We start from the raw sequence: 17738 nt of genomic DNA, 5'->3' as shown, positions 1-17738 counted from the left end.
ATCCAGGAAAACGGTATGCAGTTTGAAGCAAGTTTATGGCCACGTTCTAGTTCGTCTATATCGTGCTGCGCAGTATGCAGTTATATCGGTCACTGATAATGTAGACACTGTAAAGCTCTACTAGTGGGAGTGACCAACGCTTGCCAAGGAGGACATGACACCCTTCTAGCCGTAGTAGCAAATAAACTAGAATTATAATTAGCTGGCAGCATAGTTCTAAATAGACTACATATCACCTGATCTGACAAGAGTATACAGACATTCACTCAAATATAGGCTCCAAATCAAATGACTGAGTGCACAACTGTGTAGCTGTTAGTAAACAGTCAAATGCATGCAATCCAACTTAACTTTTTTTTAATATATTGGTGTGTGTGTGTGTGTATATATATATATATATGGTTCATCCATACACCAACCAAATGCTTGAGACCTTCACGACAAGTCTAATTGTACATGCTTCAATGAAGTATCCAATTGACTTACAGTGCTCACATCACGTCTTGTATCGAAACTGAACACCAAGAGCATTCTTTTTTTAGGAATCAAGAATGTTTCCACTTTAGCAGCAAGGTGATGCCACTCATTATTCTACACCGTAACCAAAGTTACAGCAGTTTGTGTTTTAAATGGTCTTAATTGATTTAAAAATTGCAGTCTGATACAGAAGGCTAGGAGACCTGAACAATATGAAAGTGCTAGTCATTAATTTACAGAGATCAGGCATCACATAGTGCTATGAAGTATCCAATATGCTACATATGAATACACTTGACACCTTACAAATACCTCTGGTTGTTTTAGCAAGGCTACTTAAAAATCAAGAACCTTGGCTTGTATATACATAACAAACATGAGAATTTGTTAATGCAGAAAATAATGTAGACAACACTACTGCCAGAGGTATAATCTTATCACGCACAGCCTTTTGGCCAAAACAGTGAAAATGATGAAACATTTAGTCCCGTTATCAATTTCAAATTGTTAAGCCCTCCCGTTTTGTTTAAGTGAAAAAGAAAAAAAAAAGGAAGTCCCCGTCCTAGTATCCTCCACATTGGATCCCAGAAGACAATGTTGTTTAGAGCTTATTTTTTCTCTTGCTTCAAGCTCAAGTTCTTGGTTTGTTTTCCCAGCCATTTGTTGCATTTGGTTGTCTTCCCACTTCTTCTGGTGCTATTTCCAATTTGATAGTCAGATTGAAGAGTCAGTGAGAAGAACCAGTTCTGGAACCACTACTTAAGGGAACAACACAAGCTTTTTTCACTTCACTACAATCAGTCAGAGTAATAAAAGGGAGAAGGGACGACTCAATTCATTCCTGGAGCGTTGCCTCCAAAGTTGAAATTAGTTGGCACCACTTCTGGCACTGTGAACTTGTATCCGCCGTGCTTCTCGATCATTTTGGATTCTAGCATGAAGAAAATAGGGCAATTATACAACAGGCCAAACATGGTAAGTGTTTGTTTCCTATGAAATTAAAACGATTAAATAAAAATGAAATGCTGTCTAATTGTATGACGGGGATACATTTACTTACCATGTGCTGCCCGTCTCTGGTCTGCAAGTGTGCCAATGTCATGAAGGTGTTTTCCTTGTTCCTCATCAAGGGTTTGTGTGAGTGCCTGGTACCATGCTGGGTCACGGGTCTGGATATCTGAGTTGGAGAAATTCAGTTACATTTTTTCCTCCCCTTTTAGGTACGAATTACACTTAAGCATAAAAAAATGCACCATATTGCATTGATATCTTCAATACCGAGATCTCGTTTGTATTGTTTTTTTCTCTCTTTTTTTGTTGTTGTGAATTTGACCCCCTTTTCATGGTATCCAATTGTTAGTAGTTACTATCTTGTCTCATCGCTACAACTCCCATACGGGCTCGGGAGAGACGAAGGTCGAAAGCCATGCGTCCTCCGATACACAACCCAACCAAGCCGCACTGCTTCTTAACACAGAGCGCATCCAACCCGGAAGCCAGCAGCACCAATGTGTCGGAGGAAACACCGTGCACCTGGCGACCTGGTTAGCGTGCACTGCGCCCACCCACCGCAGGAGTCGCTAGTGCGCGATGAGACAAGGATATCCCTACCGGCCAAACTCTTCCTAATCCAGACGACGCGAGGCCAATTCAATTGTGCATCGCCCCATGGACCTCCCGGTCACGGCAGGCTGCGACAGACCCAGAGTCTCTGGTGGCACAGCAAGCACTGCGATGCAGTGCCTTAGACCACTGCGCCACCCGGGAGGCCTGTATTGTGTTTTTAAACCTTCTCAGACAAATGCCTCGATGTCTTCAACTGAAGAACACGCTGCTGTGGGGAACTGAACCCAGAGACACAGAACGTGACCCTGACCCAGTGACCACAGACACAGTGTCCCGTTCCGACTCGTCATCGTATCATCACTGAAGAGCATGTACTAATAATGCACTGTAAATAACAGGCCTCACAAATATGTTTCGTAATATTGACTGAGTGTAAACACTTATTCACTGTTTATATCAAATTTGTGTCCTTAACTTGACGACCCATCACTAGCTTTGTGTGCTTGAAAGGTGGTCTCCTTACTCTGTAGTATGGCCTTGAAGATCTGGTATTCATCCACCAGGTTGTCTTCGTCGTCGACAGCTGTAGTGTAGCCCTCCAGTGCAGTCTCCTCTGCGTCGTCCTCATCCCAGTCCTCATCATCCCCATCCTCTCCTGCATGCTTGGCCAGCATCTCCAAGTACTCCTGGCCCTCCTCATCAATGTCATCCTCATCACTGCCCAGCTCAACTGAGGAAAGGCACAATGGATGCAATTATTACTGATCAATCTACTAACATAACTCAAACCATCTACCATTGAAGTGCTCCTTGCAGCTGTATCTTATCTATTTACTATAGTAGGAAGATTGAAATCGTTGAGTGACAATGGGACAGCACAAATTTCAGAGGATAGCACAAATTTGGGGTGGCAGGTAGCCTAGTGGTTAGTGTTGGGCCAGCAACTGATCAAATCCCCAAGCTGACAAGGTCAAAATCTGTCATTCTGCTGCTGAACAAGGCAGTTAACCCACTGTTCCTTGTAAATAATAATTTGTTTTTAACTGACTTGCCTAGTTAATTTTTTTTAAATGCAGTACCATTCTCCTCATCCTCCTCTCCATCTTCATCATCATCTTCATCCTCATTCTCGTTCTCTGCTTGACAGGCGTAGGCCCTCTTGAGGCCATTGAAGAGCAGGATGGCTGCGGGAAGCAGTTGGCCGGCCACCTGGTTGACAGCCTGGGGCCTCTGCTCCAAGTCAATGAGGGCACACAGGCCAAGCACGCAGATCTTCCTATCATGGAGCCTGGGGGATAACACAAAATATCTTACTGCACATGTTTGTGCTCTATTTGATATCAAACTATATGTGCGACCATAGAAACCAGACAAGCTGTAAATATATTAAACATGAGCATCTTGCATGGTCTTACCCCAGGAAGCAGTCAACATCTTTGAGCCACTGGGAGATGAAGTGGTTGGTGATGGGCTCAGTGTTGTTTGGGAAGCGCAGGTTCTCCAGGGTGTTGAGCAGCAGAGGGGGGCTGTAGTACAGGGCTGCGATGGCCACTTGCAGACACATGGTCCTCAGTTCACTGGTCTTCACCTCCCTCGTCAGCCTCTCCAGCGCAGCCGCCACAAACAAGGGAACAACCTGCAGGAGCGGAAAAGAGTCTAAGGTGACTGTATAGTACAGTGCTTCTCAAAAGCAGTTACTATGATATTCAACCAGCTTAAATAAGATTTGAATACAGTCGTAGCCATACAAGATTTAGTGTAGAAGCCAGACACTTACCTGATCAATTCCGCGCCCTTTGCACTGCAGAATAACCACCTCCAACAGCTTGGCTGCATGACACTCTGGATCCTCACCTGGATCGCCAGTCAGAACCTGCATGGACAACAGATTATCAACCTGTTCACACCAGCAAAAATACACACCACCAATATAATGTGTGAACACATTGCACAGTGGCTGTAAATTACTGTACCTTCTTGCACATGCTGTAGATTATCTCCAGGTATTTAGTGTCAGACAGGAGAGTGTCTGTGTCAACCGTGACGTAGTTGTGAAGGAGAGGCATCATGTCTGAAATAGTCACATTCCCCATTTAATATGGTCTGTGTCTATATAATAGTCATATCACCATAACAGGCAAAGTTGAGACTAGCAGGTTGGTGAGCAGTATACCTGTGAAGTAGTCAAAGCCATCCTGCTGGAAGACCTCAAACACCAAGGGGAGGAGCTGCCACATCTGTTGGGACACCTGCTGGCAGGTCAGGCTGTGTGCCAGAGACAGGATCTCCTCGTAGAACTCTGAAAATCAGCACACACACACACAGGCTGGGTTTCAGACAGAGGTAAATATAGGACAACCCCCACAGAGTGAGTCAGTCACATAAATTACTCTAGGCACCTCACCCACTTGCGCGTGTCAGAGAGACGGGAGGACCTGGTTGGAATGTGGTGTGACAGGAAGAGCAAGGGAGACTTACCCAGGACATGCTGCTGCAGGACGGTGCCAATCACCTGCAGACATATACCCTCCAGCTGCTGGGTGATCTAAAACAGAAACCCCATTCATTTAGTTAGAGCACTGGAACACACACACACACAGATATCCACCATGAACATGCATGTGGTGCTGCAAGAGTAGATTTGATAATTTCATTGTGCAAGTCATTTCCAGAAAACCAAATACCTGTAGGTAGGCACATTGATAAAAACAACATAAGTAAACAGCTGATCGCTTTACTTTATACAGTCAACGACCATGAGTAGTATACCAAGAAGACATATCTAACTGTTGACCAACATTTGCTGGTTTGGCTGGTTCCAAGCTCCATGGTCCTGTGCGTTGGCAGACGTACAGGCAGAGAGCCACAGTGCTATTTCTAGAGATTTCTAAGTGCCTTGCAGGCTGATGAGAGAACAGCGTGTGTTTCCAGGAGCAGGTGGGCAGCTGGAAGTGTGTTGGCAGGCAGCACCATGACTTTAGCTGGGAGGGAAGCTGTTGTACTGAGTTGGTGTTTGGTTGAATGGCTGTAAGTAAATATGCCTTGTCCGAACCAGAATGGCCAATAGGATATGGGCTCCTGCCCTGTTTCTGTAGCGTGAGACAGCTTGATGTACAAGTAGACCCCACGGACAGGACGCTATGGCTGTACTCACCTCTTTGTGGTCCTCCACCACACTGAGCAGTGTGTCGATAGTGTTGAGGATGCCCATGGCTGTCACCGCCTTGTCGTCCCCTCCCTCCTCGTCAGGCCCCGTCTGGATGACCTGGTTGAAGGTCATCGCCTGAGGAGAGACGGGAATAACAGCCATAAGTGGGTTTCCCTGAGAGCAGAGTCTTTAAAACCAGACCAACATGGAACTAGGAGAGATGGTAATTGGACCTTATTTCCTCTCTCCATGGCTGACAAACGGAATCATAAACTGATCAAAGGAAGGCGACTTCCTGCGCAGGGCCTTTTTATGAGTCAGGTACTGAGCGCACACACACTCCTCACCAAGTGCTGTGTCATCTCCACGGCGATGGGCGTGACCTCTTCGCTGTACTCGCAGATCATCTTCTGGATGACGTTAGTGAGGTCATCGTTCTCCGTTTCACGCACAATGTGCAGGAGGGCCTGCATCACAGGCCGGATGAAGGGAGTGATATACTCTTTGGCTAGGAAAGAAGAAAAACATGACTTAGTGATCATCAGTTATATCATTTGGATTTAAGCAGAACACAAGTATTAATGTTATAGAGCAAAGACTCCATATACACCTATGTTGTGTTTCTGAGTCTGACAGTGGAGAGATAGCTAGCTACCTTTCTCCTGGTTGCTGATGAGGACCTGCAGGGCGATGGCTGCCTCCACTTTAACAGGCATCTCGTTGTCGTTGATCAGGCAGAGGCGGGTCAGCTCCAGGGCTGTCTGCAGGTTCTGGTCACTCTTAAACTTGACCTCACAGAAGTAATGCAGGACCCAACAGGCCTATGGAGAAACACCAGAACAAACTGGCTATATTTTTGCCGAATTCTCCTAAAGCTAGAATTTCTATCTTGAACTATCAAGATGCGAAGAGTTGAAAATGCCACTGCAATGAGGGAAAGCAGAACTTACAGAAAGCATTGGTGTTATACCAAATCATTGTCATTAATATTCTTGATACACATGCTCTCCCCTTCTCCCCACTGGAGCCCTGGGCCAGAATGATCTGGCAACGTGACACTTACTCTGGCTCTCATATAGCCCAGCTCACTGCGGAACAGAGTGAAGACGTGGTTCTGCAGCATGAACTCCATCTGGTCTTTATAGACCTTTTTCTGTTTTGGGGGGGAAAGAACATTTTATTTTTGTTAACCATGAATTTCATTAATATATTTGACTGCCACTTGGGATCCATAAAGTAAACTTAAGTAATAAAACGAATTGGCAAAATAGTCACACGCCGGGCCTCCCGGGTGGCGCAGTGGTTAAGGGCTGTGCCACCGGAGACTCTGGGTTCGCGCCCAGGCTCTGTCGTAACCGGCCGCGACCTGGAGGTCCGTGGGGCGACGCACAATTGGCATAGCGTGTTCCGGGTTAGGGAGGGATTGGACGGTAGGGATATCCTTGTCTCATCGCGCACAGTGCACACTAACCAGGTTGCCAGGTGCACACGGTGTTTTCTCCGACACATTGGTGCGGCTGGCTTCCGGGTTGGATGCACGCTGTGTTAAGAAGCAGTGCGGCTTGGTTGGGTTGTGTATCGGAGGACGCATGACTTTCAACCTTCGTCTCCCCCGAGCCCGTACGGGAGTTGTAGCGATGAGACAATAAATAAATATATAAAAAAGTTACACGCCGAGTCAGCTACCTCATCTGATGAGTATGTGGTCAGACCAAAGGTCAACTAGAAAAGAGGAGATAGCAGATGGTGTTGGGTTATTCACCTTGAGCAGGATTTCAGCCAGAGAGCCAATCATGTGCAGCGCTCCGTCCTTCTTCCTGGGGTCAGAGGTGGGCTCAGTGAGGATCTGATAACAGAAGCCCATGGTCTTCTGAAGAACCTAGAGAACAAAGAAATGTATTCTGGCTAACTGCTTCACATTAACATCAAGCACCTTTTATATGTCCCAAATGGCACACTAATCCATGTATAGTGCACTACTTTTGACCAGGGCCCATGGGTTAGTGCACAATGTAGGGAATAGGGTGCCATTTGAGATGCAGACCAGGAGAGTTTGTGGGAGAGTATGGAGGCTGGCCCGTGGTGAGTCAGAGACGTCACAGGTCAGTACTATGATCTCCAGTGGCTCTATGGCTGCAGGTGTGAAGTGAGCACCGCCGCACAGACTATAAGACACAGCCAGACGACAGCACGTAACATGGACAGGCACCACACACCCCGTTCACCCACAGCCAAAACGGAATAGAACTACACGCTAAAACAACACTTTACATTTAGAACAGAAAGAAAGCCGTAATACGTAACACATCTGACTACGGAGCTACAGCAACTAAAGTAGTGCTTTCTTCCAGCTATGCTACTTTGTTTTCCAGAGTTCTCCTGGCTCAACACGTCCACAGACCGGTTCCAACAGCTCTGTACGGTTGTTGCAGCAACAGGGCGCTAATGAGAGCCACAGCAGGGCCGGGCAGGAAAGAGGAGTGGGCCAGGCCATAAATAAGGGCAGGAGTGAGGCCAGTAAAAAAAACAGGCACTTGGCCATCGAGGGTATGCATCCCAAATGGCACACATTCCCAATATAGTGCACTACTTTTGACCTGGGCTCTGAAAAAAAAAGAGGAAGTGCACTATACAGGGAATAGGGTGCCATTTGGGATGGAACCATGATCACATCATGGCTGGCTGTTGACTGTGCCAGGACCAGGAGGACTCAGCTTGAAAATTAGAACCACAACTCACTTCTTTCCTCTTGTTGCAGGAGGTGAAGAGCAGGGTCTGAGCTGCCGTGGTGGGAGAGATGAAATCCTCGAACACATCTGAGACATGACAGAGTCAGCAGATCAGATGGCACATTGCATTGGTTTGTTAGAATAGCTTTACAGTTAAACATTCCTTTTGTTAGACAAATACCAGAATATTTCTCTGATTTCCAAAAACAAGAATGACGCTTACCAAACTTCATGCGAATGTACTCGTATGGGTCCTCCTCCCACAACTCCTGGTCACTGTCCGTGTAGCACATGAGGGGGAAAACCACGTCCTGAATGATACCCTGGATATGTGGCTTCAGGTTCTTCCAGGTGACAGCGTGTGCGATTCCCTGGTTAATATAGTTGAGTGTCTGCTGGAGGACTCTGGGAGCCACGTATTGCTTCTCCTTGTACTGATATAAGACCTTCAGCAGCACCTACAGACAGACAGGCAAATCAGTTCCCTCTGGTTGAGATCAGACTTCCATGCAGACAGACACAGCTGAAAGGCAACCTTCTGTCCCTCAGTCAATCACAGAGTCATGCATCACACATCTTTCAGCTCAGACAAAGCCAAGAGTGGCCTTGGCCTCTCACCTGTTGTGCTGCCACTGCGTATCCCTTGAGGAAGAGATCGGCAAACTCTGTGTACTCTTTGGTAGTGTTGCCTGGGCTACCATACCTGGGGGGTTAAAGATGCTTTCACAGGTTAATATACAATGAACCAAAAAATAAACATGTTTATAGTCATGGTCCCATGTTTCATGAGCTGAAATTAAAGATCCCAGACATTTTCCATACGCACAAAAAGTTAATCCAATTTTGTGCACACATTTGTTTACATCCCTGTTAGTGAGCATTTCTCATTTGCCAAGATAATCCATCCACCAGACAGGTAATGAATGATAAGTGACATCATTAAGGGATTATCACTTTCACCTGGTCAGTCTCATGGAAAGAGCAGGTTTTCCTAATGTTTTGTACAGTCAGTGTAGTGACAGTGTGCTGGGGTAGGTTGAGTAGGCTTACCTCTCAAAGAGCCTGGCCAGGATGTGGAGGGCCCACTTCTTACACTTCCACCAGGGCAGCTCAGGTCTCTCGTCCTCATCCACCTGCAAGGTCTCCTGTGAGGCACAGACGGGGAAGGAAAAAAAATACAAAAATAAATAAATTAGTATTGTTTCCACTAGAAGCAATAAAATAAAGCAAACAAACTACAGCTAATCTGTTTGGAGCTCCTTGATTTGCATAGTCAACCTATTTATGATCCCCTCCTTGCCCTACCACAGTAAATCTGCCCTCTCTGCCCTCACCGGAGGCACGTCTCTGTCCACCACTGTCTTCAGGATCTCCATCCACTCCGTCAGGTTCTGTCGGTTGATCAGCTCCAGGGGAAGGTTATACTGTGGACAGAGAAAAGGAGAAATTCCATCTATTAAATTCAAAACGCTTTGTCGTCTTTCCAATGGACATTAGACAGCAGAGCAATCTGGCATGCTGAGCAGGGGACAGGTCTTGCCCAGTGACATCACAGCCAGCAGAAGAAGCAGCCTACATGGACCAGATGGTCCTCAGCCCTCCCCTCCTATAGGACAATCATAATATATGCCATTTAGCTGACGCTTTTATCCAAAGCGACTTACAGTCATGTGTGCATACATTCTACGTATGGGTGGTCCCGGGAATCGAACCCACTACCCTGGCGTTACAAGCGCCATGCTCTACCAACTGAGCCACAGAAGGACCACAACCGACCCATCTCCAAAACCAGTATTATGGAAGGAGTAGCTAAATAACTGGACACTACAGCTATACATCCACATTTAGACAAGTACCCTACACAATCAACAGACTAATATAAACACTTAACTTCTAAGAAGGTGAGAGTGAAGGATGTGGTCAGTAGTACCTGGAAGAGGGCGTAGAGGATCTTGAAGATCTGTTTTTGCACCAGGACAGATTCACTGGAGGGGTCAGGGAGCAGCTGGATGAAGCGGTCCTTCAGCATGGGCATGAAGATCTGCATGGCCGCCACCAGAGGACTGCGCTCGTCTGGCTTCTTGTACCTGTCAAACACACAATCAGAAACATCAGCCACCCGAAGACATAGAAAACAGCTCTATAATACTGTGTGTCCCAAATGACACCCCATTCCCTAAATGGTTGGGACTGTCACAGCATGGTCACTCTAAAACAAGGAGTCCTTACTCATAGTTTTTAACCAGCTGGTAGAGGCAGAGCAGGATACCCAGCCAGCCGGCACTGTTATCTGACTGCAGGTAGAAGCCAATCTTGTCCACGATGGCAGTCCACTTGCCGGGGTAGTCGTGTTTAATCATGTGGTGGATGCATGTTGTCAGCTGCACTCTGAAGGGTTAAAGAGAGCGGAGAAAGTTTGGAAGACAATTTGGTTGATCCGAGCTACCTCTACCCCCCCTCTGCCGGCGCTGTGCAGTGAGCTGAGCAGCCACAGGGTGGTCGGTTACCTGATGCGCTCAGGGGAGTGGATGATGGCCTCCACGATGTTGTCACGGATGAACTGCCTGTCCTCCTCTGGGATGTTATTGACAGGCGTCTCCGTGCTGGTGCCATCCCCCTCGCTCCAGTGCTGGGTCACCATGTTCTTCAGGTAGATCACCCCTAGGGAAGGGAGAGGGGGGCCATCAACTGACTGAACATAACAGGCTTCTTAGAGATCCTATTAAAAATGGATTACATACAGTGCATTTGTAAAGTATTCAGACCCTTTAACTTTTTCCACTTTGTTACGTCAGCCTTTTTCCAAAATTGATTGAATAGCCCCCCCACTCAAAATACACCATGATGACAAGAAAAGAGAAAAAAAGATTACATTTATTACAAATAAACTGAAATATCCCAATTACATTAGTATTCAGACCCTTTACTCAGTACTTTGTTGATGCACCTTTGGCAGCGATTTACAGCCTCAAATCTTATTTGGTATGACGCGACAAGCTTGGCACACCTGTATTTGGGGAGTTTCTCCCATTCTTCTCTGCAGATCCTCTCAAGCTCTGTCAGTTTGGATGGGGAGCGTCGATGCACAGCTATTGTCTGGTCTCAAGAGTTCAATCTTGGTTTCATCAGACCAGAGAATCTTATGTTTCTCATTGACTGGGAGTCCTTTAGGTGCCTTTTGGCAAACTCCAAGCGAGCGGCTATGTTCCTTTTACTGACGAGTGGCTTCCGTCTGGCCAAGCTACCATAAAGGAGTGCTGCAGAGATGGTTGTCCTTCTGGAAGGTTCTCCCAACTCCAGAGGAACACTAGAGCTCTGTTAGAGTGACCAACGGGTTATTGGTCACCTCCCTGACCAAGGCCCTTCTCCCCTGATTGTTCAGTTTGGCTGGGCAGCCAGCTGTAGGAAGAGTCTTGGTGGTTCCAAGCTTCTTCCATTTAAAAATGATGGAGGCCACTGTGTTCTTGGGGACCTTGAATGCTGGTACCCTTCCCCAGATCTGTGCCTCGACACAATCCTGTCTCGCAGCGCTATGGACAATTCCTTCGACGTCATGGCTTAGTTTTTGCTCTGACATGCACGGTCAACTGTGGGGCCTTACATAGACTGGTGTGTGCCTTTCCAAATCATGTCCAATCAATTGAATTTACCACAAGTTGTTTAAACATCTCAAGGATGATCAATGGAAATAGGATGCACCTGAGCTCAATTTCGAGTCTCTGTGTCTGAATATTTCTGTAATTAAGTTTGATAAAATTGCATACATTTCTAAAAACCTGTTTTCGCTTTGTCATTATGGGGTATTGTGTGTAGATTGCTGAGTAAATGTTTTATTTAATGCATTTTAGAATAAGGCTGTTACTTAACAAAATGTGGAAACGGGAGGGGTCTGAATACTTCCGAATGCACTGAATGTAATTCTAAGGCAGGTTTAATGTACAGCTGGTATTCCACCCACCTCGATATAATTAATGCAAATTGTATGGTGTTGATGTAAAAATCTGCTTTGATCATGAGGCTTAAAATGAACACTTCCAATTCCTATGGAATTGCAGCTGGTTAAAGTGGCACAATATTCTCTGTCTCTTTAAAATCACTACATCAGGGAGATCTCTAAATCGTTCGAGTCAGTGTGACATTGGGTGGTGTGAAAGAGTCCATCAGCCTAGATAGCAGCCGTGGATCTCATGACCAGCACATTCAATGTGACTCCTCTCATGTGCTCAGGCTGAGAGGGAGTAGCAGTCGGCTGGGCAAGTAAGGAGTGCTTTTAGGCCCCTTTCCTTTCAGTCCTATCACACTAGCATGGCCCTATTCATTAGCACTCCCCATCCAAGCAAGGAGTCACTCATTCATCCTTCCTCTGTCCCCTGAAATTACAACAGAAATTACCATATTCAACTGATAAAATCAGAGTAGAGCAGCAGAAAGAGGCCTAATTCCTTGAGTGAGTCATAGAACAGAGGTGTAAAAGTGCACTTTAGTTAGGGGTTTGCAATAGTTCCCCCTCTCGTGTTGCAGCTCAGACAGTGAGTCTGAATTTGGAGTACGGGTGTAAATTGTTCTACAGAGCCACAATGGAGTGTCTGAGGTCAGTGGCTCACAGGCAGAGTGAGGCGGTGGATAGGGGGCAGGCGAGGCGGTGGATAGGGGGTCAGACAGACTGCTGACACAGATGTGATCGCCGTGCTGCTGACTGGGAAGTCATAATCCTGCCAGTCAGTGCTGACACAGCAACTCAACATCCCCCTAGCCCACACATGGAGGCAGGGAATAGATGATTCCTGAAATATCAAAGAATGCAATTGCCTATAATATCAGTGTGACAGATTTGAAAAAACAAACCATGACAAAAAAAATGCTATTATCTGTCATAAGTATGAGGGCATTTGTCTTCAATAGGAGGGACCTGGGTCTGATCTCACTGCCTTTATGGGAATCCCAGGCATTTGCCTGCTAGCTGGTGACGGAATCGCTTAGCTCCTCCCTTTGCGTGTCAGATTACAGCAAATGAGCCTCATTACCACAGCACTTCAGGCCAAAGTGCTGACTGTGAAGTTCATGTGGCTCTCCTGGGGAGGGGTCCCAAGCCAACTTCTAAGCATATTTTACCCAATGGCATGACGGATATGATCTATCCCGTGCCACCACTGCAGCTGCATTAACTTAATGCAATCGGTCTGAATCGGAGTCAGGTGCAGCAGGGCTCTATGGCAGGACAAATAGCACAGTCACAAGAAGGATAGTATTCCTGCTCAACACACCAGTTCCTGGAGGTTTGTTTAGAAATATCCAGGTCATCTGTTTGACAAGAGGCACACAGATTAGCACCCAATGCATAAGGCTGGATGGGCTGCTGCCACGTAAGACTTTCCTCCAGGCAGTCACATTACTATTGTGTTGTTGAAGCAAACTACAATGTGACTTAAATGTAAATGTAGAAGAACTGACAAAATTGAAAGATAGTATCATGTTCTATGGGTGAGCACAAGTTAATATGGTAGTGTGGAGGCTAGCAGCAGGTTGAAAATGATAGGCTCTGTCTGGCAGCCACCTGAGGACTGCACACTTTTAAAATGTAATAAAAGTCAAATGAGCCACCGATCAAGAGCAGATCGTCCTACCATATAACTGTACATCATTACCATAGAAGCATGTGTGACACATGGACAGGCTATGAACGGTCCCTCAAACATGTGGAATGTTATTTTATAATAAAGGCAGCTGTGTCAATGACTAGACAGACTGTCCAGACCGAGAAATTATAGATTTCACTAGAGCTCCCTAGCAGACTAAAAGAAGTGTGAAATCTCAATGCCATAGGACAGAATAAAATAAGCTGCAACGGTAGCATAATAAAGATGGCATCATATACAACAAAAACACCTTTCTTCTCTTTCTATCATGTGTGTATCTTGGTGAACAAATGTACAGGTTCATGGGAAATTGGTCAGTCTTCACAACATGACTGGTGTCATCAGTGCGGGAGCTGTGGCAGTCAGGGCAGGGGTCATCTTTGAGAAAGCGTGCTCAGTTCATTTGAGCTACGGTTGTAGATACTCTTCTCACCTTTCAGTTCCAGTGAATTTCCATCTGCAAGAGAGCCCAGAAGCCCGCCCCACAGCATCATAATAATAACATCTACCCATCCTCTGAAACTCACCTGCTTGTCTGACGGGCAAATCTAACTGATCAGACATGGTGACTTGCAGCAGAGCTGACACAAAATTCACCTGGGTGTGACCCTGTAAATGAAAGCAGGAAAGGATGCATGAATATCAAACACTGATGTGTATTTGACCTACATATCAGCAAAACAAACCGTGTATAACATATTAACGAGAACCACGTGTCTGTCTTACCAACTGCAGATAAAAAACAAATTAAAAGCAAGAGAATTTTGCCATTTTAACTGGGTATGGTCACTGTGCCTGCCTTGTTTATTTGGAAGTATATGCTTTATTCATTTGGATGTATAGGTTTATGGCTGAAAATTAAACTATTCGCAATGAGGGATAATACAGACATTGCCCGGTTTTTAGGGAATTGCTATAAGTCTACCATGTACTATTTGCAAGTAGGAAGAAGTGTGGCATGGCATTCCTCTTGATTCCTTGCCAAGCAAATTACATGACAATGCTGCAAAAGTTTGTGTTGGGGGGCTAGGGTCAGTCTGTTATATCTGGAGTGATGACTCCTTGCTGTCCCCAGTCCACCTGGTCATGCTGCTGCTCCAGTTTCAACTGTTCTGCCTGCGGCTATGGAACCCTGATCTGTTCACCAGACGTGCTACTTTGTCCCAGACCTGCAGTTTCCAACTCTCTCTACCACACCTGCTGTCTATCTCTGAATGACCGGCTTTGAAAAGCCATATTCCTGAAGTGCTGACCTGTTGCACCCTGTACAACCACTGTGATTATTATTAGGCTAGGCTAGTGGTTAGAGCACTGGACTAGTAACCGGAAGGTTGCAAGTTCAAACCCCCGAGCCGACAAGGTACAAATCTGTCGTTCTGCCCCTGAAAAGGCAGTTAACCCACTGTTCCTAGGCCGTTATTGAAAATAAGAATTTGTTCTTAACTGACTTGCCTGGTTAAATAAAAATAAATACAATTTGGCCCTACTGGTCATCTATGAATGTTTGATCATCTTGGCTATGTACTATTATAATCTCCACCTGGCACAGCCAGAAGAGGACTGGCCACCCCCCAGAGCCTGGTTTCTTCCTAGGTTCTGGCCTTTGTAGGGAGTTTTTCCTAGCCACCATGCTTCTTCATCTGCATTGCTTGCCTTTTGGGGTTTTAGGCTTTGTTTCTGTATATCACTTTGTGACATTGGCTGATGTAAAAAGGGCTTTATAAATACATTTGATTGATTGATGACAGTAATGCCATATAACCATTATATTGAGGCATGGAGCTCCATTAGCTGTAGCTAATACACATACAGCCACTTAAGGTGCCGAAACCTTGATGCAACAGGTACATTATATAATGTACCCCCCCATAAAAACACACATCAAAGGAATGCAGACCTCCACATGGCCTGCCAGGGCCCTGGCCAACATCCAGGCTGTCATTTGAGACTGCAGCGTCTGCATCAAACAGTGAGTGTGTCACCTCTCTCTATTCTCTAGACACTAACTAATAATGTTACATTTTAAGATGTCCAGTATATACGAGAGTGCAGCATACTTCTTCTAGACTCATTGATCACATAAAAGTGAATGAAAATGGGTCTCAATGCCTTGCCCCACCCATCCTTACATCACTTGCTATATTAAGTGAATACTGTTCAGGCTTAACTGCTTCAGAGGAGTCAAAAATAAGCAATGAAAAATAGCCTGCTCCCCTCCTTTCCATATAGATAACAATGCACTACGAGACCTCTCCCTGGATAAAACACATGGCTCCGAGCTAACAACCCAAATGCACATTCTTGTTCTGTGGATACAAATTCTTGGCGTCGTATATTCTGTTGTCACGAAAAACAAAACAACTAACTCTGATTGTTGAGTGAAGAAGTTCATGTACATTTTATTTTTGAGCCTTGCTAGGCCTACTCTTATCAAACTAGAGTTTGCTAACAATACGTTCAAGCTGATCATACACAATATGTACATATCACAGACATAACAACATGACTTAAAGTTCACTCAAACCCCGGCTATAATGACAACACCGTACATATATTGTTCTAAGGACAGAATAACCGCTAACAGACCAGAGTATATTGACAATTGCCCAAGAGATACTTCTTCCTAATAGCTAACGTTAGCAATGTTGCGCTTGCGACGTGAAAAGCTAACTATGTGACCATGAAATAATTCACGCCGTCCGTATGTTAGTTATCTATGGCACGTCTACATTTTACATGAAAAATCGACGTCTAGACAATGATAATAGGCCATGTTGCACATAGCTGGCTATTTAATTTGTACGGCTAACATTAGCGAAAGAACCTGCGCAAGTGGACAGCTCATCGAATGACTCAATGTAATTGATGTAACGCTCGCCTCAAAAGGTTGCTAACGTAGCGCTAGCCAGCGAAAATTAACTTCAAATTATGTACAAATAAAACGTTTGCCCCGTTACTAATGCGTAGCTATTATTAATAATGATTGCTATTCTTTACTTTGTATCTTGCAAGTTAACTAGCGTTCGACAAATCAAACCTACCTAGCTAGTTAGCAAATATCAGTTAGCTTGCTAGTTAGCTACGTCCATGAAAGGCAAAGCCAGCAAGTTAAATAATAAATTTAACATTAGCTACTCCCATATTAGACATACATTTATATTGATAGGAAAGTATGCCGATTAAAGCTTGATTAACTAACGTTACAACTGTCAATTCGTCCGATTGGTGACATTTTGGCTGGCCAACTAGTTAAGTTAGCTATTTAAATTCAACGAGCTAGCTAGTTAGCACTACTGCTGTGCAGGGCAATGTCAGCAGTAAAAAAAAAACACCTGACACGTGAGCCACTTAGCCAACTTGCTATCACAGATTTTCAAACTTTTAGCAAACGCCAGCTACATTCGTATACTAGATCGCATGATTTAGTTCGAGTAGACAAAACTGGTATTAATGGCATAATTCGTCTTTCCAACGATTCAAACATGATACATCAACTAGGCCAAAAGCAAGCATCGTCCAACAAGCCTTTTTACTGCGTAGCTAGCAGCTAATTATCAAGGAAGCTAATGCTAACTTCCCGCACGTTTTTAAAGAACCAGCTGCGGGTATACGGGGTGGATTCGCTTGGAGTTGCAGATCTTGATGTTAAAATATAATTCGAAACTTTGACATTACACCCGTAACGGCAAAAGTCTGTATGTTTCGGTGAGTACCTATTTCGAAGAGAATATTTGATCTGTCAAAGTTCTGGACTGACTCTGGTCTCCCATAGCCACAAGCTAGGAGGACTCCATTCCATCTTTGATGTGTGACACAACAGAAGAGGCCCGATTAGCACCATCACAAGTTTTTACCTCGTTCAGCTGTCTCTCCGCGGCCTCACGCAAGTTTGGGTCCATGGTACCCCGAAGGGCCTCGATCAATACGTTTGGATCCATAGCTAAATCTGGTATGGCTCGGATTCAGTATTTCTGTGGTCTATGAATTCCCAGTCAATGCGCACATGGACGCACGGCTCTTCAGTTACCGGCGCGAAAGGAAGAAGTGAATGAAGTACCCGGATAGATCAGCGCCAAATTTCTCCAACACGAACATCCGCTTCGAACTATTGCACTCTAGGAGTTGTAGTTTTACATGTGTGATATCTCTCTCACACTGTCTTACAGTCAGTAAATAAAGACA

The 17738-nt window shown here is 45.2% G+C and overlaps 1 protein-coding gene and 2 non-coding genes across 3 annotated transcripts; all 3 read right to left on the bottom strand.

Annotated features, from left to right (window-relative positions):
• Nucleotides 1–340: 340 nt before the first annotated feature.
• On the bottom strand, nucleotides 341–17617 carry LOC118370895 (importin-7). Its single transcript, XM_052462615.1, has 24 exons — nucleotides 17411–17617; nucleotides 14084–14165; nucleotides 10428–10581; nucleotides 10150–10308; nucleotides 9851–10007; nucleotides 9255–9344; nucleotides 8971–9065; nucleotides 8539–8623; nucleotides 8144–8378; nucleotides 7931–8007; nucleotides 6954–7070; nucleotides 6255–6344; nucleotides 5847–6012; nucleotides 5539–5699; nucleotides 5198–5326; nucleotides 4522–4588; nucleotides 4217–4342; nucleotides 4017–4114; nucleotides 3821–3916; nucleotides 3459–3679; nucleotides 3123–3331; nucleotides 2567–2773; nucleotides 1538–1654; nucleotides 341–1408 (listed from the first exon to the last, which is right to left on the bottom strand). Exons 1-24 carry the CDS (start codon nucleotides 17492–17494, stop codon nucleotides 1308–1310), a joined length of 3123 nt encoding a protein of 1040 aa, XP_052318575.1. The 5' UTR covers nucleotides 17495–17617; the 3' UTR covers nucleotides 341–1307.
• On the bottom strand, nucleotides 2266–2409 carry LOC127907438 (small nucleolar RNA SNORD15). The gene has a single exon (XR_008064412.1). It is a non-coding gene; the product is annotated as a small nucleolar RNA SNORD15 (small nucleolar RNA).
• LOC118383015 (small nucleolar RNA SNORA23) lies at nucleotides 7243–7417 on the bottom strand. Its single transcript, XR_004825456.1, has one exon. It is a non-coding gene; the product is annotated as a small nucleolar RNA SNORA23 (small nucleolar RNA).
• Nucleotides 17618–17738: the final 121 nt, after the last annotated feature.

Source organism: Oncorhynchus keta, chromosome 14 (assembly GCF_023373465.1).
Source record: "Oncorhynchus keta strain PuntledgeMale-10-30-2019 chromosome 14, Oket_V2, whole genome shotgun sequence".
Lineage (NCBI taxonomy): Eukaryota > Metazoa > Chordata > Actinopteri > Salmoniformes > Salmonidae > Oncorhynchus > Oncorhynchus keta.
Note: the sequence above shows the minus strand (reverse complement) of the source record. Positions and strands in the feature narration are given on the sequence as shown.